Here is a 24,181-nt window from a genome sequence, read left to right on the forward strand (position 1 = left end):
TAAAACAGCAACTTATATGAGATGATCATATGAGACCAGATGCTGGATCACACGCTACTGCATCTTCCAGATAGGAATTCAAACACCAGCTAACTTCATAACTTCACCATATTTTACATTGTCTGTAAAAGATTTTGTACTTGGTATGCAGATAGACAGAGACAGAATATGTGACATAAACCACAAAGCAAAATATGTGAATGTGGGAGATTTTGCACATGAGAAAGCTCCAGCGCTCCGCCTGCACGCCCCGCTCAGCCCACAGGAAGGAGACAGAACGGCAGCACAAAGACATGCGAAGGCAGATTATCAGTCCACTGCAGGGCACCCAGGCTGTTAATCAGTACAGTAAATGTTATCACAATAGACTACTGACATTTCTAGCCCTTGTACAAGGCTCGCCGTGCTTTAAACAGGATTCGGGCTTTCATGGTGATTAAAGGCAGATGTCCCGCGCATGAGTAAGTTTGTAAGTTATGAGCCTCCCTGTCCATTTTTGTGTGTGGAAGGAATCTGTCATAACAGGACATCTTCACTGGAGGATGCTCGCTATGGTTTGATTTGTACAAGGAAGAGCTTTTTCTTTCCCTTTTTCAGAATGGGAAAATGAAACAAGCATAGAGTGTGCAGCTGTATCTCAGCCTATGAAATGTATCAGGTTCAAGCCCTAATTCTCCTCTCCAGTTTTCCACTGCCATTAAAAAGTAGTCAGATTGTCATCCAGAGAGCAGCAGATGGCAGAAACAACAGTGACATGTCAGAGTATGGATGTACATTTCTTCCTTTCTTGTATACAAGAGCAGCACCCTCAATAACTACTGATTATACATTAAGTATGAAACATCAAGCAAAATCCAGGCATAGATAAAATGGTGATTATTTTTCCAATGACATACTGTTACAGTGAAAAAATTCTGAAATCCCATTCTTTTGTTAACTTTCTCATCCCATCGTAGAAGTCTTCTCCGCCCCCAGAGGCCAACAGCTCCCCCTCTTTAAGCAAAATTTAACTGTACTACATGAAAGCTGCTCTTTCAGTCCCTTAATTCAGCAGAAATCCTCAAGGATGGTATCCATGTGCAGTGGTGAACAGATTGCACGCCCAGGGCTGGGTATGCATGTGCATTGTTATAAGACCTTCTAGCATGCTGGTGATTAGAAAGAATGCCCAACATCTGAATTTCTGTCATGCTGCTCCCTGCTACATGGCCCTCTCAGCTGGCAGACAGCTGCAGTGCCTTTGTGGCTGGCTCCTTGCTCTGCACTGAGAAGACATCGGGTTGCTCTCCCCTACTGCCAGCTGCAAGAGCCACGCGAGGGGCATCCTAGCTGCCAGGGATGGCTCCTGCCACAGCTCCTCCCCATCGTTCCTCCAGCATGAGCTACAAGCAGAAAAGTGATCTTGGCTTTTTGGGATCTCCCTCCTACTCGGCCGAGCGCCTGAGTCAGCGTAACTCCCTCCTGATATCACATTTGTGCAAAGGGAGCTGACTGGCGAGCTGGACATCTGGTCCCAATATCCAAAAACACTTAAATCATGCATGTCATTCCAAACATTTAAGGACTTTAGATGTTTTCGGTTACTTTTGTAGGTACTTCATAGTTGCTTCATGTAGGAAGGATTCCTTAAATTTCTCTCTGAAGCTCTGGGGAGATGCATATCAAGTACCATTTTAACTAGGAAAACAACAGCCTTAAAGATAAGCCTGCATGTGTCCTAAACTATCTTTATATTAACTATTTATTTTAATTATGCAAGGAGAATATTAAGATGTGCTGAGTTATAATGCTTATAATTCAGACTTAATAAATCCGGTAGGAGAGAAAGGAAGCATGGCCCAGGAGCCCAGCACCAGGCTGCCACTCAGAGGATCAGTGCTCACCTCCAGGTACACTGAGGTCCTGAGGTACACTGGTGGCAATGCAGCCCAGGCACAGCTTGAGCCTGCTGTAACCACTTAGCTGGCACATCCACAGCATTCAAGCTGCTGGTATGGGTTTGTTTGGCTACCTCACAGTCTCTTGCACAAATCTCTTGCAAGAGTGAAAATAGAGCATGTCAATGTAATTTCTATTGTTCTTATCTGGTGCCCCACACCTCAAGCTGGAGCGCTTCCAAGTGTTGCTGCGCACAGCTCGTCCCCCTGCATAGCCATCCCACTGTAGCAGCAGAAAAACGCTAATTTCTTTTTTGGCAGCTACTAGAAAATTCTTCTCCCCTTCCACAGTACAGAAAGCTCCCGATTCTCTAACAGGCCCTCTTTCAGACCACTCACAGGACAGGAGAATCAGACATTCGGGGCGTAAGTGATATCCCATATGGAGATACACAGCAGCAAAAGGGAAGAGGCATGAGAAACTACAGTCTGAATGAGAGAATCCAGAGGATCTTGGTTATATATTACAACTCACAAAATACTTTAAGTCATTTATCTGAGACTTGGATCCTATTTTGGAAGGCAGAATAGTATTACAAAGCTCCCTTAGACACTGTTTATTAACATCAAAATGAAATATGAAAAGTACTTTCTGTTAAATCCAGGATCTGGATGACTGTCATGACATGTACCCTAAATAAACAAAGTAAAATGGTATTACAATAGCTAGAAATAAAATTGTGTGCTACTATTAAAAATAAAAATAGATATTTACTACAGTAATGTATGTTTAATCCTTCTAAATATAAACTTTCAAAACTAACAGCGTCACATTAAGCTACTCCCAAACACTACAATGTGAGTAGCTGCTCCAGTCCTCAGTTGGGACCCCCCATCTGAAGGCAGTCTCTCAGTTTTACTGGGGCAAACACTCAGCCCTTTATCACAGGCTGCTCAGTTGGTCCTCGCAAAGACCCCCAAAGCCATGGGATTTCTATGTGACCATTTAAGAACTGCAGCATCCGCTGGGAAAGGCAGGTGGGGAGAAGATAAATCTAGCCAGGGATTTTTCTCTTTCAGATTTCACTTTTTTTTTTTTTTGAAATCTCAGAACAATCTTTCCTCCTGTCTCCAAATAACTTCCCTCCATCACCTTGGCCATCGGCACTTTGGTCAGACCCAAACAAATTACGGGTTGGTGGTCTCGCTGTTCCACCCCGAGCTGTGCTTTAATTAGTCGGAGCACTGACAAAAGATGATTGCAAAAACATTGGCCAATCTTCAAACGCGAGTACACGCTGTCCGCTTTATTCCCAATGAAAAAGCTCTTAAAGAGATTTCGATGCAGATCTGCCTCCTGCTCGCGGCCCACGTCTGTAATGTTTATGTAAGTGGGGGATATAAATCTTTTTCAAATGAACCCCGCAGTTTTTAAACCAGCCTTGTTATAAACTGCCTGTTTCCGTTTTGCCTGCCTAAGCAAGCAACGCCGAGCCTACTCGGGGATAGACTGGAACTAATTTAATGTGCTCCAGGTTTAATCCCCGTCCTCCCAGCTTTTACTGGTGGGTTTTACACAGAGGGCTGCTGCTGCCCTTAACAATGATTCATGCGATAAGTGGGGCTTGATTTGTTTTGCTCCACGTCGGAAAACATGCAAGAGAAATGCCACCAAAATAAGTTAAAAAAAATAAAAAATAATGAAAGTTTAAGAGAGAAGCTGTTTCCCCATGCTTAGTGGTGAATTTATTAGGGAGCTTTTAGCTTGCTTTATGCAAAATAAAATCAAATATGCCCCTAGACCTCTGCAATTTGGCTGGGAGGGAGCCAGGAGGCGGCCATCCCCTTGCACTGACAGAGCAGGCAGCGGGGCTGATGCCCGCTCTCACACACAGGCAGGAATGAAACCAGCCCTTTATATGCCCGGCCTGCACCGTGCCCCTGCTCTCCCGGACCCATCCCAGCCTCCAGGCTGCCTGGGGGCTGCGGGGAGAGCACAGGGGGCCATCATGGCCTTGCCAGGCCCGACATGGCGGCCCGGCCCCTGCAGGTGGCAGCGTTGCCACAGCGGGGCAGAGCCGCAGGCCCGGGCTGCCCCAGCCCTCAGCCCCATCAGGGTTTCTGCTGCCCGCTTCTGCCTGCCCTGTTCCTTCTCTCCTAACTCTCAGGAGAGAAAACACACTCGGCTGATCCCCAGACTGAAAAAGCGACGGCATTTGTATCTGTATAAATGTTTATTTTTACAGTATGTGGCTGAATTACCGATGCGGAGGCCATAGATAGTATTTTGCAATCATCTTCTTAATGCAGAGAATTCCTCGCTCATTTACATAAACCAGATGTTGCCCTGACAAACCAAATTCCTCGAGGAAAAAAACAGAAGTCGCTATGTACTTCGTGTCTGAAATGAAAGATGATCCGAATATGCTGCATGAATGTTCCATTAGCCACCGAAGGCAAACATATACATTAAGTGCAGCAGCTTTCTTCTATTTAGCAGAACTTCGTTGGGGCTTAGGTGATCTTTGGCAGAAGCGTTAGAAAGGGAAAATGAAGCTACAGAGATTATATCCCCTGCCTTCGATGGCTTTCACTCCCTTTGGACAAGCCAACTCACTTTCGTTGCCAGATCTGGATGCTCAGACCAAGTGGACGAGCACTCCAGGAACAGTGATTTGTGTTCCTCATTCCTGCAGCAGAATCAGCTCCTGGCATCCTTCCCCCAGTACCTGATTCCCTGAGGATCATGAGAGGAACAAGGAGAAGAGTGGCTCATTCTTTAGTGACCATTAAAGTTCTGTGATCTTTTGCTAGGCAAACTGAAGGACACTGGGAATACTATTTGCTGCCACCAAAAGAAAAAACAGAAACCATAAGAGTTTCCTAAAATCTTTCAGCTACCCCTAATTCTTACTGCTTTTACTGAAATAAAAACACCCCAGCTTGCTAAATCTCCAGAATTTTATAGTAACCAACAGTATCTTATATTTAATCTAAAAAGTTGAATTCATGGAAGATGCCTGTGCTCATTATTTACCTTGTCTTCCAGAACATACCATGATCTGCCAAATACACGGACCCATTAACTTTTGGTGTGGAGCTATCAAAATTCTGGTTAGAAAGGCAAATCCTCATCTTAAATTGTCCAGTCCAATGACAAATTCACAATATGAGCAAAATGTTCAACCTGAGAGTAACTAGCAAGTAACTGAACCACGACCAAACAACCAATAATAATGAAAACATCACGAAAAGAGTGAGAATGAGCAGTAAAAGTTGAATTTCATGCCATTTTCTGCAAAGAGTGCAGGGGTGGCCATCATATTCAGAATAAGCTTTGAAGCCAAAACTCTGAATATTGAAACCAGAAAGTAAAGGCAACTTTGATGACAGGAAAGCCAGAACAATGACAGGAGTCACTTCATTTGGGAACTTTTTGGGACTATTGGGATGTCCAAACTTTTCCTGTATCCTGAGATCTAGGTATTGGTGGAATCTGCAGGCATTGAACAGCCTTCCTCTGAAACTGTACACATTTTTTATTTTATACCTGCTTTTTTAATTTAGGCTTGCAAATACTGAGCTAACTGAAAAATAATAAAGAACTGGCCCTAAAGAATTACTTGGCTAGTTCTCATTCTTAACTTTGGCCACAATTTGGCTACCAATCTCATTGAAAAATACCATGAAATAAGAAGACAAAGTTTTTAACTCATAATTTCTAACCACTTGAGCAATTTATGTGGTAACTGTAGGCAAATAGAATCAAAACATACCCTAGGACAACACATTACACCTTATCTTCTGCTATCTGTCCTTTAGAGGAACACTGTGGCCCAAAAGAGACGTATGATCCTAGTGCATGGCAGCAGTGTTTCCTCTCCTGAAAACAGCGAGGCACTGCCACAAAGATCTGCAATTGCCACATCCAAACACTTATGTGCTGACCACTGGCAAGGGTCTCACAAACTACCATCAAAACCCTCACATCTACAAAACCTACAGTAGGTGTCTCAAAATCCTCTGTACCTAACTCCCCACTTTCTGGAAAGAATGATTACATAGACATGATCACATATAAAAGGATAAACATCTATCCACGTGCTGAGCCTCCTGCCAATAAGGGAAGAAAAATCAATGAGTACACTTGAAAAAAATTTAAAATAGCATTTTGGCTGCATCCCTCCTACACTGTAACCAGCAGTAAGGTCTCTAAAGATGTTCTTCTCAAATCACTAGTTCTCAGCTCACAAACTTCTTTCCACATAAAATAATGGGGCATTGTCATAGCTTTCTGTAATAGCTTATAATAGCTTTTTCCCAAAACTGTATTATGTAAACAAATAAATCAATAGAATCAGCATGAACAGTGCCTCATTTCAACGCTAAATAACCATAGCAATTCTAAGTCAGCATTAATACCTTTTTTTTCTTTAATTAAGGAATAAAAACTATCATGCTATCTATCTAAAACTTCACTCATGTAGTTCGTTCCCAATGCTCAACTGATCTTCAGCAAAGCTTCACTATAAACATCCAATATCATAGTGGATGGCTGAATCCAGGCCCACAGCTATGTAATTGTATTCATTATTTTCATCTTAGAGAAAGGGCCAGACTTACAATACAGTGAAGCAAAAGCCCTTATCTATACAACTGATAAAGTAAGTATGCAAAAGCTCAAGAGGTTAGGGGATAGCCCAAGCTCCTTTCCTACTCAATCTCTGCCAATTTGGCATCAATTAGACCCCTAAGAACCAGACTGACATTCTCAGCTTACTTCGTATGTGCCACTGAACAGCTAGGATGTAACAACGCCTCTTATTCAAGCATTGAATTTAAACCAAGAATCTAGAAGTACAAAATTTCCTTGCTTATTGCTTTTTGAAAAAAAAAAAAAGTTTCAAACCAATTCTCCCAACCAAGGGTGTTATGCTTCTCAAATAATAGGTAATGATCACTGTGTGACTGCAATGTTCATGACACGCTGCTTTATCTTTTAAATAAAATAAATGTAGTTTGCCAGCTTCAAAACTGACCTCACAACATCGGGATTTCATACTGTTGGAGGAATTTTAGTGTTATTTCTACCAGATCTCTAACCTTCCAGAATATAACTATTAAATCCGAGGCTATCAGCTCATGAAGAACAAATCTCGCTCTCAAGGGATATTATAAAGAAGCTTTGTGAAAAAGCACAGCGCAAAATATAAACAGCTGTAAAAATTAAAATATCAAGTCAATTTTCCTGACAGTACATAATTATTGCATAAAGTATGTATTTTGTTCATAATAACTTGTAGATGTGTGAAGAACTGAAAAGGAAACTTTACTTATATTTCTCAGGAAGTTTTTCCCCAACAGATTTTTGTTGAAATGGCTCTCCTGGTCTGCATAATATCCTTAGCTTCTCAGCCTTTCATGCCTGCTACATTATTCAGCTGGTAGACTTGTGAATTATGAGATTATGAATAATGTGATGTTCAGTATATATAATATGAAGACTACACTTAAAATTTTTTTTGGAAGAGATGCAAAAGCAGTTTGCTTCTCAAAAAAAAAAAAAACTAAAAGCACATTCTGAAACAGACATGGAAGGATAAAGGATGACATCTTCCAACAGCAAAGGACACTTGGAAGTTCAGCAGTGGGTGGGGAATAGTTGGGAAGGGCGGCAATTAGAAATGTTTTGGAAGAAGAAAACTTTTTTTTTTTTTGGAGGGGGGGGTTATTTCTACCGTGCCAATCACAATTTAAGTTAAATTCAAGTTTATTTTTCCTCATTTGGTTTATGATCTCATCTAGTCATCAAGGATGATTGATGATGTTTCAGGATTTGGGCTCTTGCCAGCTACAAGTAAAAGGGAATTATTTATTTTTCTTTAGCCCTATAGTGCTGCCATTAGCCGTATCCCGCCCCTTTTTGTTTACAGCCTGTCACTGAAGCCACAGCTTTATTTTAGTGTGCTATGAGCTCTTGTCTGGGTTTGATAGTGTAAGCAGTCTAGTAGAAGTCTTGCACAATGAACATCGGTCTGCCCAGAAACCATGCGAACTTTACTTCTGAAATAACCCCTCCGCTGCTCCATACAGGGTTGTCCACTCCATTGAAATGTGGACTTAAAAGCCATACTCGAGCAATGGGCACTATCACTTTCCTTGTGGTAAAACTACATTTATTTAATCCCTTTAAAAACAAACAAACAAGAAAATTACTTTGACCTTTGCCTTGGCACAAGGGGTCTGATTTGAAATGTGTATTACATTTCTAGCATACTCTGTGTCCAGCTGAACTAGGTCAGATTTATGTGCAATTAGGAAAAAAGGAAACGAAAGCAGTTTGGTTTTCATGTTTGTTAATATCAAAACATCTTGTATTGGCATTAAACTTTAAACTGAAACACACAGTAGTATGAAAAAAAAAAAAAGGTTACTAGAAAAGGAGTGGCCTGCTAAAAATTGCATTAAGCAAATGGTATGGACTTTCTTACTCACATTTTTTCTGGTTTAAACTGTTCAAAAATGTGTGTTTGAATGTCCCCACTTTGGCTGTACATAAGCCACAGGGAGTTTTTTTTGCATGAACTCTTCAACCTGAGAGTTTTAGCAGAAAAGCTTCTTTACAAGGCTTAATTAAAAGCAGGTTTAAGTCGGGGCCCTCGCTTACTCTGGTTTTTATTTTGGCCTTCTCTCTATGTCAGAAGTCAAGTCCCAAAAGAGAAATGAAGTTCATTATTGAGTCAGGAGAATATTTTCTCCTTCATTCTAAGCCCAACTAAACATGTTTCAGGTTTGAGTTTGGCTTTAGGTACCTCCAAATGAGATTTTCCTTTATATGCACCTAAGGGTGAAATGTAAGAAGATGCTAATCACGATTTTTAACTTTGCCCTACATAATAAATAATGTGTGAAAAGCAGACTGCAATCTCCTTTGCATGCATCTGATTTGGTACGGGGCGCCGTATACTCCAAACAGATGGTGCTCGGAATCGGTGTATTTCACACCACGAGAGGTTCATGCTAAATGCAACGTCATCATGATGAAGTGTGGTAAACAGTCATGTGGTCACGTTATAAAACGCACCGAGCAATGTAGTGAACCAGAACAGTACTGAGGAGTTGTAGGAAAACAGACAACTTTTTCCAAAGAGTTTTAAGTAATTTGCGACTTAGGAAATCAAATACCATGTGGCAGTTTTTAAGGTGTACTTTCCTCAAAGGCAAAATTATATTTTAGCATAAATAAATAGAAGAAAGAGGGTTCCTATTCATGCCTATAAACCAGAGAAGTTTTCTTCCCACATTGCCTAGTCTAATGAAAGTGGCCATGAAGACAAATATGTGCAGTGCAATGCACTGCGATTTCGACAGAACAGAGACACGTGGTCATTCTGGTGCAAGAAACAAACAAGCACCAATAATCAGGCTGTTAATCACTTTGGTTAATAGGAAACGTCTCGTGTTATCTTTGGTGGTTTTGTAGCTGGACGGTAGGCCCAGACTAGTGCATCCTGTTTGCAACCAATAGCAGAAGCAGATGCAGGAGCGTGATATTTGTCATAAGCATTTCCAAGAATAAAAACGTGGGGATGTTTTTCAAAAGGCCGCTGAATGTTCTCCAGATGTGAAGCACATGTGGCCCTTGAATGCGAGGGAATAATGCGACAATAAAGTTTAATCAATACAGCGTGTGCCAGTAATCACACCAAGATGACATGCAAATGTTTTAAAAACAAAAATATGTAAATTATTTTTAGTTCTTCGGGACAGAAAAACAGGTCACCTGGTCATCCACGAGTTGCTGTTTCCATTGTCATCTGAGAGCCCATCTGGGTGAAATATGTTACTCCCTGTGTGAGACGGCAGCCGAGCTTTTGTATTTTTGTATGGGAAATTGAGTTCCTGTACCACTACTTACTGAAAACATTCAAGAGTTAAAAGATTTAAAGGTATCCTCTGCCTCTACGTATTTTATGAAAATAAAATTCCTCTGAACAGCACACGCAGGAAAAAGATAACTAGATCCCAGCAAGGCTGCTTTACCCTATCTCAGAGCTGTCTCCTCTTTGCCTTACAGAATGGAAACAGCATGAGAAGGGGCACACTGCTCCACGCCTATCTTTACTCCTCTAAGTCCACATATCAGATACTAAAGAAAAAATTCATTTTCCAGTGGTGATTACTTCTAGTAGACCTTGCTCAGGCCATGGATAAAACACAAATGCACACGGCGATATGCTAGGAAACATTTAATTTCACAGAGGTAACCAAACCATTTGCAGATGCTAACAACATTGGGAGTTCAAACTGATAGCCTTGCACAGGCTGAACTCAGAGAGGAAAGTTTCATCAGAGTAGCCTGCAAACCTTAAATAGAATCAGAACCTGCAGCAAAACATTGAAATTCTGCATCCTGCTCGTGTATGTCTGGGCTGTCATGGCTTCTGAAATGCATGGGGGCTTCCCTATGTACACAGTGGTTGCCAACAAATGCATTCAGCCCCCTAGCAATTAATTGTTGGCACACGCGCTTTCAGTAGATTCAACCTCTTCCCTGCAACAAACAAGATGGTACTCTGTAGATGTAGTGAAAAGATGCCAAGGACCATTTCCCTCCTGCAGTAGGCAGATTCTCAAGCAGCCTTTTATTTTGTTTAATTATTTTCCCCAGGAACAGTGGAGAAGCATCATCAATTTTCTAAACAGTTCTCGTAAAATACAACCTCTCACCAAGACAAGCTTGTAGAAATGGCAGATAAGAAGACTCAAGGAAGGTGCTACCTGGGTTGTTCTAGAGCTCTCTAGAGCTACTGTGGAATACAGGGTGCTTGAGCATTGTGTGTTGGCTCCCTGAGTATTTCTTTAGGTAATTCCAAAAATGAAATAACCTGGACAGAATATCCATCTACAGACTGGGCAAAACCCTACATGGAGGGGAGGTAGGATAATTCACCCAGCTAAGGGTATTGTTAATTAAAGAGATTGATCTTTGGGTAGTGCTTCATGATACCAAGAGTTTTAGATTTTTTTTGTTTCCTAGTAATTATTATTCTGCAAGTAGAGACTTTCAGAATTTTCTCATAACCATGCCTGTTAAAACGGATGCATCACAAATGAACAATTTTTAAGAGGTAGTTTCAAAATGGAAGAAGTAATACAAATCAGACCAGTGGGAGTCTGCTCACCAAGCACAGCACAGCGCTTTTCAAAGTTTCTGTGAGTAAACAAGCAGTTGAGGACCCACACCAGCATCTCTTGGGGAACCTTTATTTTAATCACATTCTGTTCCTATTGAAAACTGAAGAAGAATATTTGGTGAGTTTCTCGTCTCTGGCACATTATCTATTCCTCTTCTCTTATATACATCCCCGAGCTTCAAAACTGAAGATTTTGGAAGTTTTCTCTTCCCCAGGCTGAGGCCCAGACTACTTATCTGTTACCTACATTTTACTCTCCTGAGGGATAAACCTACATCGACCAGACAGTTCAGCAGAATGGCAATGATTTATGGACTAAGCCATTTATTTATTGTAACTACAACCATATGTTTTAACCTGCTATGAAATTATGAAATACTTCCCATCAATAGTCCAAGTTAAATTTCTATACTGAATTGCCTGTGTGAATGGGCAGTATTTCTGCACTCCAGACAGCGTGTGAGGATGTAAATACAGTCAACTGTGTTCATGCCTTATTAGACACAGCTGCACAAATGGGCTGTCGGACTCCATTAGAACACATCGTACAAGTCGCACATATTCACAGTGCCCCTTGTTCCTGCAGGCAGCATGACTACTTCAGAGCACGAGAACACTCACAAAACCATATTTCTGGTTGTTTTAAAGACTCACAGAGGCAAACAGTGTGGGATGGGGGAAACGCATCCAGAGAGACATGGCATTTTTCCTCCTGTGCCTACACCACATTTTATGAACAAAACATTCTTACACAAAAATGTATGAAAGAATAACCACAGAGCAAACAACGCTGAAGAAGCCTCATACTAGGCAAATGCAGGTCATTTCTAGGTACAGGGCAAACACTGCTTTTTGCTTTTTGGGGAAGGTGGTGGCAAAGAAGGCAACAGTCTTGTTACACTATTATGCCTTGTATCAGCCTTCTTGCTCCTCTGAGCTAGGAACATGATGGCTAGCAGACAGCTTCCAGCATAAATCCACTTTTGCAGGCCTCTATCGCACTGACTTTAACATTCCTGTACCTGAAGACAGTGCCATGGGGTGAAACAGGTGGGCTCCCAGGGAGGTACTGCCTTAGATCGAGAAGGTCCCTACAGAAATTTCAGGGTAACAAAAGGTAACTTAGTTGAAGAGCCATGGTCTGGAGCAATGACACAACCCTCTTCCATTGAAAACACGGCCAAGAACAAAGCAGGGTTTTGCAAGCTCTCTAAAGCACTGCAGGTTCAATTTCACCATGTAGATTTGAAGGCAGCAGCCTTACCAACATGTTTGCACAGGCACATAAAGCCTCATCAAAGTTTATTTTTGCTGGGGGAGAAATCCTTTAGCACATTCTATGGGACACAAGACAAATGACAGGCTAAGCTTACAGCTAGGGGTAATACTGTGCTAATACGAGCATCCGCTTTCCAGAGCGGGGCTGACTTGTGCCCAGACAACCCAGGCTGTGGGAAAAGCAGCTCGGCGTGCCTGTGCGATGTGCCCAGAATGTCTGTGATCCAAGGAAGTGTGCGCGCCAGGGGAAGGGGAAATATGCAACTCGTTAAGGTGGAGACATGGAGAGAATGCGACATGGCAGCCCCACTGTTAATTTTGGATATCGCCCACTGTAAAGTTTTCATTAATTTTTAGTTATGTTATTTCTCCGCTTTCTACTTGACAGTTCGTAGGAAATGATCAAGAATATCCTCCAAAAAAAAAATGAGGAAAACTAAGGGGACAGACTAATGTAATCTCGCTCAAAGCCAGAGAGTTGTAGTGCTGGCACTATCAAGCTGGTTTGCAGATAAGAGATTTGACAGATTGCATATTGCCCTTGAGATAGCAACCACAACGATAAGCAGGTCCTATGAGAAAAGGTCTAACAACAAGATGCTGTGTGCTTTGGTGTTCATTTCACCTGGACTGTAAGAATAAGTCAAGGCTTATTTCCTTGAAGACTGTAACGTAATTAGTGAGAACAGACTAAACCCAAAGGTAAAAAATGCAGTCCTGATCTGAACCCATAGTAGGGACCAAATCCAGTTATTAGCTAAGAAAGCTGACACAATCTTACAAAGAAATCCTGCTTTTCTAACCTAGACTGTAACAAGCCGAGTGGGAAAAAATGCACCTAACAAATCTTTTTATGCAAAAACATGGGTGTCATAATGAACAAAACTGCAAAGCAAGGCCTTAGGGGGAGTACACAGCAGAAGCTTTGCATCCCAGAGCACAATTATCCATCTTTTATATCAAGTGCTTTGTCTTTGTAGACATAGAACGTTAACTTAACAGTTCCCATTGACATAGCATGCTTAGCCTCCTCTCCCCACTAGGCTTTTTAAGTTTTATTGGTGTGGACGTTTATTCACTTAAGAAAGCCACTTCTTTATTAAATGCTAATTTTAGAGTCCTCACATGACTCTTATCTGGATATAAAATATTTGCTCTTTCAGAAGATGAGGAAGGGAGGTTTTTGCTTTTTAAATGAGAGCCACAGTGGCAATACTTTGCAATTTTTCAGACCAAACACAAACACATTTCTTTGACAAGAATACAAAAAGATATTCTTAACTCCCATGTGATATGGTAACCCCACTTAAGATATTTTAACCCCCTGTCAGCCAGAGCTTGAAAAACTTTAAACAGTTTTCTTTCAGCTGATTAATACATTTTGTCAGTAGAAACTCTAAAAGGATTTAATGTTAAAACAATTCCTACCTGTATTTTTTTTTTGTTTGCAAAGTGGTCTGACAAGAACACTCTACCCACAGAAAGCTAGTGTGACTAGAATTATATAAACGATACATTATAATATTTTATATAATATTTTATATAATTACAAATAATTATATATAAAAATATACCTATAAAAATACCTAAGGATAACATTCTGAACAAAACTAGATGGACTGTCTTAATTGTGGCACATCAAGCTTGGGAAACAGTCCATAGCTGACCTCCCCGAGAACACGGAACATGTAAGCAACAAAGTCCTCCTCTACAGAATACCAAGTGTGATGCACAAACCCAGATACACTCCAAATTGCTTGTAATTTCCACAAACTCAGGTCACTGATTTACCCACATTGCTGTAGCCCTGAATTCTTTCCAAGAACTTGGGTTTCTGTTTTAAAAAAATGCATAGGAAAAAAAAAAAGATTTTTTGTTAAAAACAACTTATAGTATCATGAACACTAAAGACATTGAACAAGTAAAAGAAATGAACTGAGGCATAGGAGGCAGAAACACTATTCTGGGGCTTGTATATAACAGCATTTAATTGAGACCATGAATTTTATGTAGAACAAATACTTTGAAAGTTAAAGATATCCCATATATACAGGCAGAATCCAAATAAGCTTACATGTTCTGCAATTGACTCCCAGTTTAAATGGAATAAGCCTAGCAAACTGTGCAGTAAGAACTTACTGTAAATAATTTGGAGGCTTAAGCAGGTATGTGCTGAAAGACTGTTTTCTCTTCAGAAGTTATCAACAAATTATATTTGATCCTTTAGCTGTGTAAGACACAATTGGTATCAGTGTCCAAACTGCAATCTCATCAAAAAAGTACCAAATTCCAGGGGATGACCTTTGCTATCAACGTGGCACTATGCAAGACTCCCACCAAGGCAATTCATTCCATATGTAGCTTTATGTTATGAATTGACTATGTGTTTTTTTTTCTCCCTTTGAATAATATCTCTAATTACAGACAGCTAATGTCATGGATCCTCTTTCCAAATGCTGTTAAATATCTCTTCTAAAAAGATTTATCGACCAACATTGTAGGCCACCAGAAGGACAATTTATTGAGCTGAGTTGAGCTACATAATTATAAATTACATGTAGACTAAAGCAATATAAATAATAATAACAAGGAATGCTACTGATCTTAATCTATTCAATGCAGAAATAAAGCTCCCACTACAGCTGAACTATGAATCACTTTTGCAGAGCAAGAGCAATTAATCCAAAAGCTTTTCTATTTCCTCTCTGCTCTGCATCAATCTGCTTGCTTCGGCAGCCCTGGAGTTTTTGGTTTACACCAGTTTAGAATCAAACTACCATCTAGAGAAGTCTAGAGGTCTGAAACCTCCAGTGAGTTCTGGGCAGGGAAATTCTGCAAGATGTCTTACAGCTTCCAAATCTCTTGGCACAGGGTCCGTGCAGGCATGCATATTTGAACACCACCTCTCATATTGTGCAATATCCAAAAGTGCAAGTAAATAATAATGTCATCCTTGATTAAGTAATGCATCTTGCCTACACTGTATTTGTAAAAGACAGTAAAAAAAAAAAAAATCAAGGCACAAGACAGAATGGTTATCAACGCCCAAGCTATTACATCTTGCTACTGAAACACTAACTGCAATTTGAAATATTCAGCTGTATTGCCATTTTTTTCCACTCCTCTTTTCTGAGTTTGCACTCTAATATTCATAGGAGAAAAAGTGATGTAATTTTATTAACCTCATAACCACTTTAAGCCAACAGAAAAATAAAAACATTGGAATGACCATCTGGCATAGAGTTTCTGTTTCTCTTAAAAACAAGTCTGTATTTTCTGTTTCTCATGACACTATGGACAAAAAACAAGTCTTCTGACAAATTTTACAGCACCAAAAGAGAAAATAGAACTATAATTAAACAAATCTAACTTTATTTAACATTTAAACATGAAAATACTATCCTGTCAGAAGCTCTCCATGCACATGTAGCTTCAACCATCAGAATGTTTGACTTACTTATTATATCAACAGAAGCTAGTAAAAACTCCGGATACTTTTGCTTTATCATTACATTTTCTTTCCTATGGTAGCACAGATTTGAAAAACAAACAAAATTAACTGTTATCTAAAAAAAACATAATAGCAACTCATCCTTTAAAAACAAAAAAGTTAACATCTTTGATAGATATCTCACGTTCTGTACTGAATTCATGCTTAAAAATGAATTTGATATAGTAATGTCGCAGCCCATCTTGTAAGATCTAATCAAATCATTGCTTGCAAATTGACATTACAACGTTCTGTTTCTCTAAGCAGTCAACATTCCTGACAGAGACTAGAGATATAACAGTAACACACTATTAAACTAGCTAGGCTGAACAAAAGGTCAAGTCCAAGAGGAACAGGAGGTGGTTGCGCGCATCTTCATGTCAAACCAGTGTCACCGATGCTGTCCTGCTAGAAACAGGTCATTTCCAAACTCACTGATAACGTTTCTGGTGCCACAGCTGGGAGCTGCTACGTCACCACTGGCCAGCTCAGGAAAGCACTCACCTCAGACAATGAAAGGAGTCAAAGATTGGAGGGGACGTGGTCCCAATTCAAAGAGCTTTAACTCTGAGAAGTTAAACAAGTCAAAGAGGTGAAAGCTGAAAGAATTTTAGCTGGGTGTGAACCATAAAGTTAGCCAACCAACGCAATGTAGTCCCCAGTTTACGCTCTGCTTTTTCACCTACAAAATGAAAATTTGAACATTTTGCAGTGTCCCCCTAAGTGCTGAAGCTATCTAATTCCCCAGTAAACTGTGAGCTAGCTGCTGGTCAGCAGGTTTAACAACTTTCTGCCACAAAAAAGCCCCAAGGAGCAACAATCCCCTCCCCAATACTATAACGACAAACAATAAAGAATTTGGTAATCTCATCCTTATTTTGAACAATGCAGTTGTTTTAATGTAATAGTTCTGGTACATTTGCAGTTTTAAAATGAATTTTAGCCAGACGTCTCAAAAACCAGAATGTCCTCATCCTAAAGAAGAAACACCCCCTTCCTCACGCTTTTCTGGTCAAAATAGCATTTTGCTTTCAACAGACCTGGAACAAAAACTTGCCTGATAAAGTATGAGTTGCTTGTAAGGAATATAGCAAGGAATACCAATAATACTGCAGAAGACATTTTTCTTTCAGTCTTAGTTCATACTACTCATTATATGTTATGGAAAGCAACAATTACGTAGGCATCTGCATCAGAACTTTCTACCGTGGGATCCAAACAGCACACACAAGAACTGGCAATTTAAATCCACTCAGCTTAATGGAAAGGTTTGTATTTAAAGATGTGCAGGAGGCAATTAGCTAAGGACTAGATGTACAACATGTTTGTTTGGCACATGGTGCCAACTGATAGACCTGTTGGCAGAATTTGCTGCCTTGCAGAAACGACAGTACTAAGAGTCAAGTTTTTATCATGGTAGAATGTCTTTGCTCATGACAATTTACAGAAACTTCAAATCAAATTAAATCCTCCTGCTTCTGTCTCATTGCAGAGGATAGTAGTAGAATTTCACATTGCTCGGAGAGGGTTTGTTTTCTTTGGGGGTAAATACATTTCTAGTATTCCATGAGACACTTTACTCTTAAATCTTGACAAGAAGATTATGCCAGAAGCACGCTGCCAGTTCTAAGAGGCAGCATCCCACTGGGGGACTTTCAGAGCAATTCCCTTTACAGAGGACCTGCACTTCCCCTGGGGCACATCATGCCCCCACTCACATTGTCTGGTGCTGCTGGGTACTTTTATACTCAATGTGCAGGTGGAAATCCCTGTTCAGTGCACCTGTGAGTGATATATGCTAAAAATGACAAACAAAAATATTTTTACTCTTTTTTTTTTTTTTTCAACTCCAAAGAGAGCTCCTCTTCTTGGCTTTTTTATTTCATGGGCCTCTACTGCTTAAAAAACCTCCATGAAAGTCATAATTTTGAGGAGAACAGGAGATATAGCTGAACAGAGCTGAAAACTGTGAAATGACAACACTATTTCTTACTTTCTATTATCTCCCTCAGTTTGAATCCTCACTTGAAGGACAACAACATAGTCACATAGGAACTACGTGGGAGGAAGGAAAACCTCAAGAAAAGGAAAATACTATGCAGAAAAAAAAAAAAATCAAGAAAAGGAAGATACTATACCTTCCTGGTAAATGAAGCATATTGTTTTTTAATTCACAAAACATCTTACACTTCTGGATAGTTAGAGCTCCATGTGCAAGACTGAGCAGCAGAACACAGAAAAATGTTGTGATTGACACAATGGAACATCCTGATGCAATACTCTTAACCCAGCACACGAATCACTTTCCCTTGAGGTTAAGGCCGTAATCCCATCAAAATCCAAATTTGCTCTCAGCCCATTCATCCATCCCAGTTAAGAAGAGCACTCCATAGTAAGCATGTAGATACGTACAAGACATCACAGATCTAAAAATGTAGTTACAGAACTTTAATTATGGTAAAATATCAGAAGTAGGTTACTTTCTACATCTACTAAGCCATGTTTAGAACTGAGTGCCTGTAACATCCACTGAATGTGATGAAGAATCAAGAAGGCATTCAAAAGAGAAGGGAAATGGAAGAGGTTACTCCGTGTAAAATTAAAGCTTTAACGTCAGCAGTTTGTGTGTTTTATGTTTGTTTGGTGTTTTTTTTTTTTTTTTGAAAAGCACAATGTAGACTAAGCAAAGAATTGGGAGGCCAGAGAGGTTCAGTAATGAGAGAAACTCCAAAAACATGCAAATTTATTTTTGGGGGGAAATCTGAGAATCCTACCACTGGCTGTTTATACTGGCTTATCTTCTTTGGCATCAGCTGAAGTCTGGCATGCATCCATAAGGGAAAAATCTAGAATTCCTATATTGCCCGAAGTCTAATAATATTTCTCCCAGTAGATGTCTCATAAACAGTTGTCTTCTACATGGTTCCAGCATAGGATAGCAACAGCACTACTTACATGTTGAAACAATTCCTTCATATTGAAGATTCTTTTAAGATTTCTTATTTTAGAATGTCTGAAACATAACAGTTCTAATAAAGAATTTCTCAGTAATCCTGCTGGAATAGGCTACCACGATGTTAAATTTAGTGTGGACTTCTATGTACCAACCATTCACAATATAATGTTATAGTTATCTTTTTCTTTTCTTTCTTTTTTTTTTTTTTAATGAAAATCTCTGAGGTCTTCTGGGTCTCTCAGTATTTTGCTCTTCCTATAAGACTCTGTCAGCAGACCAGGGACAGGCCATGCCCTCAAAAACAGATAACGCATCTCAGACTCCATCTTCAGAATAGTCAGTAAAAGGATACATGCTGTACAGATTGTGTATTTCAAAATAATTGTTGTTTGAACTACTGAAAATGAGCATGTTCTTAAGCAACAATTATGTTAGCCTAGAAGGTTTGCTTTGGCTAACATACTTCACCTTAATATGATGTGTGGAAGGCAGTGGGTATAATCTAAAGCTGTGTACAATTACAAGAACGTTTGTTATACATTTCTTTTTTTATGAAACATATAGTTTGGTTGTTTTTTACCTCTGTTTTTCCCACTCCCTGCTGATTTGAGGCATGTTTTTTATAGGCAGTTGCCTGCTGTTGTGAAAACAATGCTGAGCTTGCAGCTTTATTTTGATTCTAACGCTGGACTGGAATGGATGGAACATACACAGCTTCTGCTAAAAGACAGCTAGGTGACATGAGTCACTGCAAGAGAAAGAAGGGGACTGTGGGCTGTCAGTCCCATGCTCTACCATCCAGACAAAACAAAGAATGGCTGCAATGATGTCTTTTACCTGATGTGTTTTTTTTTTATTTTAAACAAGGTTGTATATGTTACTTAAAAATATTTCAGTCTTTGCAAAGGAGAATAGTTTTTTTTTGTTTTTTTTTTTTTTTTTGTTTTTTTTTTTAATTTTATTAACATAAATAAGAACTTGGTACTAAAGTTGTGCATGTTTCGCCCCTGAATGTCCCAAATGTTCACTGACTACAAAGCTATAAGGCATGGTCTGAGTCTTCTTATTCAATCAGAAATTATGTACTGCTGTCAGAAATCACATGGAAGGTTGGGTTGTTTGTTTGTTTGCAACATCCAGACAAAGGCAGTTAATCTATACCAAAGAAATATCTATTTTTTGTTGAATTCTACACAATACATTTTGCTTATTTAAGGCTGACTACATTCTAACTACATTACAAGTTACCTTGTGAGGACTTGTTAAGATTTCACAAAATGGTTCCTGCAATGCAACTGCAGAAGAAACAGCACAGGCAGGGAAGTGTTGAGCTTTCCCTTAATTTTACAAAAATTACCTCTATTACATTCTTTGAAAAACTCCTCCTTTGTTCAGTACATCTCCAAAGGTTACTAGGATAGAGTTCAAAATACCACCAGCTCTTAATTTCCCGAGAGAAATCCAAGTGTGATACAAAAGGCTATGTCAATATTACTGTGGCCACCAACAGGATGCCGTAAAAAACACAGTAGTGGGAGAAACAGAGAAGAGATGATGTCTGTGAGCAAAAGAAATCTCACTCTCTTGTGCATGGAATTTGCTACTGTGTTTACATCTGCTTAGTGAATTACACAAGCTTTATACTCACATAGTAATAAACAGTCTTCTCTGCATTTGATTCAACACATAACCTTCAAGATGCGTCTTCAGACAGATAGTAATAATCATCATCATCCTACTCAGTGCTAAAATTTGTATCATCTTGAAATTTCATATAGATATAAAACCATCACCCAATTCGGATTGTTTATGTACTTACCCTTTAATGTTTAGCCTTTTGTTTCTAGAATTGCTCCTAGATAAAACTATAAAGGTTAACTATGTAAGTTCCCATTCCTTTTTCATTTTAACAATAAAGAACAGCTTTTTAACAGGACATGCTACAAACTTCATAAAAAATACAAGCTAGAGAATTCAATGTGATTTTTTAAAAAATATAATGTTTTTTACTTGAGTAAAAAAAATAGTTGACATAGTACGTACTTGCAGAAGTAATCTCTCAAAGGCTAGGAAGTTGTCCCACTTGGAAATCTGGGGATGTTTCAAAGTCTGGACTGTGGCCAGCACAAGCTGTAGAAGACCACAATGGTTCTCCAAAGCTTTGAGATTATTTTTGAAAAGCTGGATGTATGAGCTGAGTTGTTCTGGGGTGACTCTACCTGTGGACAAGAAAACAAGACACGGCATTTAGTGGTTGCAAATACTGTAAAGCCTCATATGAACCTAGATTTTTAAGCGGTAGAGAATCAGTTATAGAGAACTTTAGAGGCTTTCTCCATTATGGGCCACATCCTGGGCTCATTGCATTCACTGGGAGCTTTAGATGGCAGAAATAGGTCAGAATGCTTCATACACAAATTGTGGCTTATCAGATGTAGTAAATGCAGCCTGATTTCATCCATTATCTGAAGAGAAACAACTCCTGCACCCCTACATTGGCCTGTGAATCTCTCCTTAACAAAAGCACTTAAGGGGTGTCATTCAAGCCACAGAAACACTACAGGATCAGCAGTTACTCCATCTAACATTAAAATGTCATCTGAGCTGTTCAATTTGTATTTTAGAAGAGACATTTCACCTGTTCCAGGGAGAAGGGGACATAAATGCCCCTGGCTCAAAGAGAAAAGTCTGTAATGTCTCATCTAACCTAGGAAAATCACGGTAGGTGATCACACACCATCAACACACAAGGAAAAATGGTGTCAAAATACCATCCTAATAACAAGTCTAGACCACAGTCCAGGCCAGGGCTGTTTCCTGGTTTCTGGCAGCCTCAGCCGGTAACAAGTCATCTTCCTCAAGCAAACCAGAGCTAAAGAGCAGGGACACATGAGACAGAGTGACGAGAATCCTTAAACAGAACAAGCTTCGGTGCCAGGGAGGCACTAGGCTGAACTGATGCTAGGTGTTTCATGCCTTACACCACTCTGATCATTTTATTTGGTATTTTTCCATAAAGGAAAAATCTCATAAGAAGAAACACACTTACTGTGTTTCTTCTGTGCATTTGGTTATTTCATCAGTTTACAAACATCTCCATCTGCCACCATCCTTTCAGAATCATGTAAGTGGTGAATGAATGACTCCACCAGCGAATTGATGCTGAAAGCGCTTTCTCTTAGCTTCAGTGATACCACAGGCAGCCTTTGGAGGAGCATTTAGATTAGGGAAAGCTGCTAAATAAAACAAAAACACACAAGGTCTTTATGTGAATTTTAACGGAGAGCATCAAACCGAAAAGTCAGCAAATTAACACACAAATCAAGCTGACACCGCTCAGTAGGCCCAAGAGCTGACAAAAGGCTTCTACGGTTAGTCCGCATAGGCTAAAATAGCAACCACTGCCATGTGTGTTTTTAGACTAAACACTGGAGCTTTCAGTCTTGTTTTATTTCTTTTAAAGCTGTGTCAGGCAGATTTACATGGTGATTTGAAAATGTCAGCCCATGAGGCCTTGCAGCATACCTTTGATAATGACTGCATTATTACCTTAAGCATTCATGATATATAGCAGCATATTCAAAAACTGATAACTTGCTTCAGTTGAGAAAACATGAAGTTGCCTCATACACAACAGTGAAAATGTTTCAAGACTGTTGATTTCAATTTTTCAAAATAATTTTGGGAGTTTTGTTCCATGTTGTTCCTTGCGAAAGTGAATCCAGATGCATCGCTGGATCAGCCTAGGATCAGCTCAGCACCATTTTAGATAAACACTGAAATACTTTCCCACCCTCGGAGTACCACCAAGAGAAGGTCCAACACATGTAAATATAAGTGAAATCCTGACCTTAGTAAGTCATTACCAAAACTTGCTGGCATCGAAGAGTCCAGCATCTCATTTGTAATATTTACAATATCCATGGAACTGCTCAGATCCAGGGTTCAAAAGCTCCAGCCAATTTCTACACAGAAATCTCCCTGGACAGCTGTTTGATGCATATAACTATTCCAGTAGATGAGGAAAGGAATTTAAGAAAGTCATTGGTGGTACTTAGCAAATAAATTACTTCTTCTGAGGCCTAAATCCTCACCACCTTCCCTGCTGCTTGCTCACAGGGGGAGATTTCAGCATAAAGCCAAAACCAGACTAAATTTAATCTAATCCCACCCCAACCAGCCCCTCTGCTGCTTCAAGTCCTTTTGTCTTGCTATGTAGTACACAACTCCTACGAAATCAAAAGGAGACGGATGACAACTACATCTTCACGTACCAACTGTTCTTTTGTTCTCCTAAAGCAAATCCAGAGATTCAGAGGCAGGAGATGGCAACTATAGGCAGAAGGGACTGCAGCAAGGCTGCCTCGTCTTGCTCCCACCTCCCCTTCGTGCTCCGTTGTGGTCATACTCCGCGACCCTACACCTACACAGAGTCCAAATCTCTGCGTGGGCACAGGGGTCTGACTCATGAGGACTGTGTTACACTGCAGTTGGTCATCTTTTAATTCCAAATTGTGGGAAGAAAGAGAAGTATGACCTCAACCTCCCCTACGGGATTTAAATGTACTGATAACCTTTCTTGCACAAACACCAAGATTCCATACTGCCTAAGGAGTAACCTTTACCATTAAAATAGCATAGGGAATGAAACTGGATGTTACAGGAGGAAGGAAGTCTGGATGTCACAGAAACACGATGGACTAGGTACCAGCCTCACTACTGAAGAGCCAGTTCTCTACCAGTAAACACTGCAAGCCAGCGTGCTGAGGCAGCTCTGCACATTAGAGATCTGATAAACTGAGGATAAAAAAAAAGAGGTAATAGGGATAGAATAGGATCTAATTGTGTCACTTGGGAAAGGATGATAAAAACAATTCTATCAGGGTATTACAGTAATTTCTGTAATTACAGTATTACAGAACCAGGGTTGCACATCGCTACATACAGGGATTTCTGGGATAATGCTGAATTCACGAAAATTGTCTCAATCAGGAACATGAAATTCCAAGATACAGAAAAAAAAACAAAAACAAAGGCAAATGTAAGTGGACACCCAAACACTACTGGATGCAAAAATCAGATTTCTTCTATAAATAGTCACTGGGACTGTTTTAGATTTACCCATGAAGACCAGCAAGGCTTGTATATGAAGAAACCATTTAAAGAAGAAAAAATCTAGAAAGTTATCATGATATAGTTTTAACTGAGTTTAAACCAAATTAATTCAAATTAAAACAATGAAAGAAACAGAGGAAATCCTATAAGATTAGATTTAGGCACTAGGAAATACAGGGAAAGAAGCCAGGCTTGTTTAGAGCTTGTAAAGGAAATTTGATAAACCATAAAAGTTATACAGACAGATGAAATAAGAAAGGGAATGAAG

At 39.7% G+C, this 24,181-nt stretch overlaps 1 protein-coding gene across 1 annotated transcript in view; it reads right to left on the reverse strand.

The window, feature by feature from the left end:
* The window catches only part of SCFD2 (sec1 family domain containing 2), a 189,727-nt gene that overhangs the window by 115,488 nt on the left and 50,058 nt on the right, over window positions 1–24,181 (reverse strand). Inside the window, exon 4 of the mRNA XM_068680329.1 lies at window positions 20,842–21,017. Within this exon, the coding sequence (XP_068536430.1) occupies window positions 20,842–21,017 (176 nt within the window). The remainder of the gene's footprint in view (window positions 1–20,841; window positions 21,018–24,181) is intronic.

This window comes from Anas acuta, chromosome 4 (genome assembly GCF_963932015.1).
Source record: "Anas acuta chromosome 4, bAnaAcu1.1, whole genome shotgun sequence".
Classification (NCBI taxonomy): domain Eukaryota; kingdom Metazoa; phylum Chordata; class Aves; order Anseriformes; family Anatidae; genus Anas; species Anas acuta.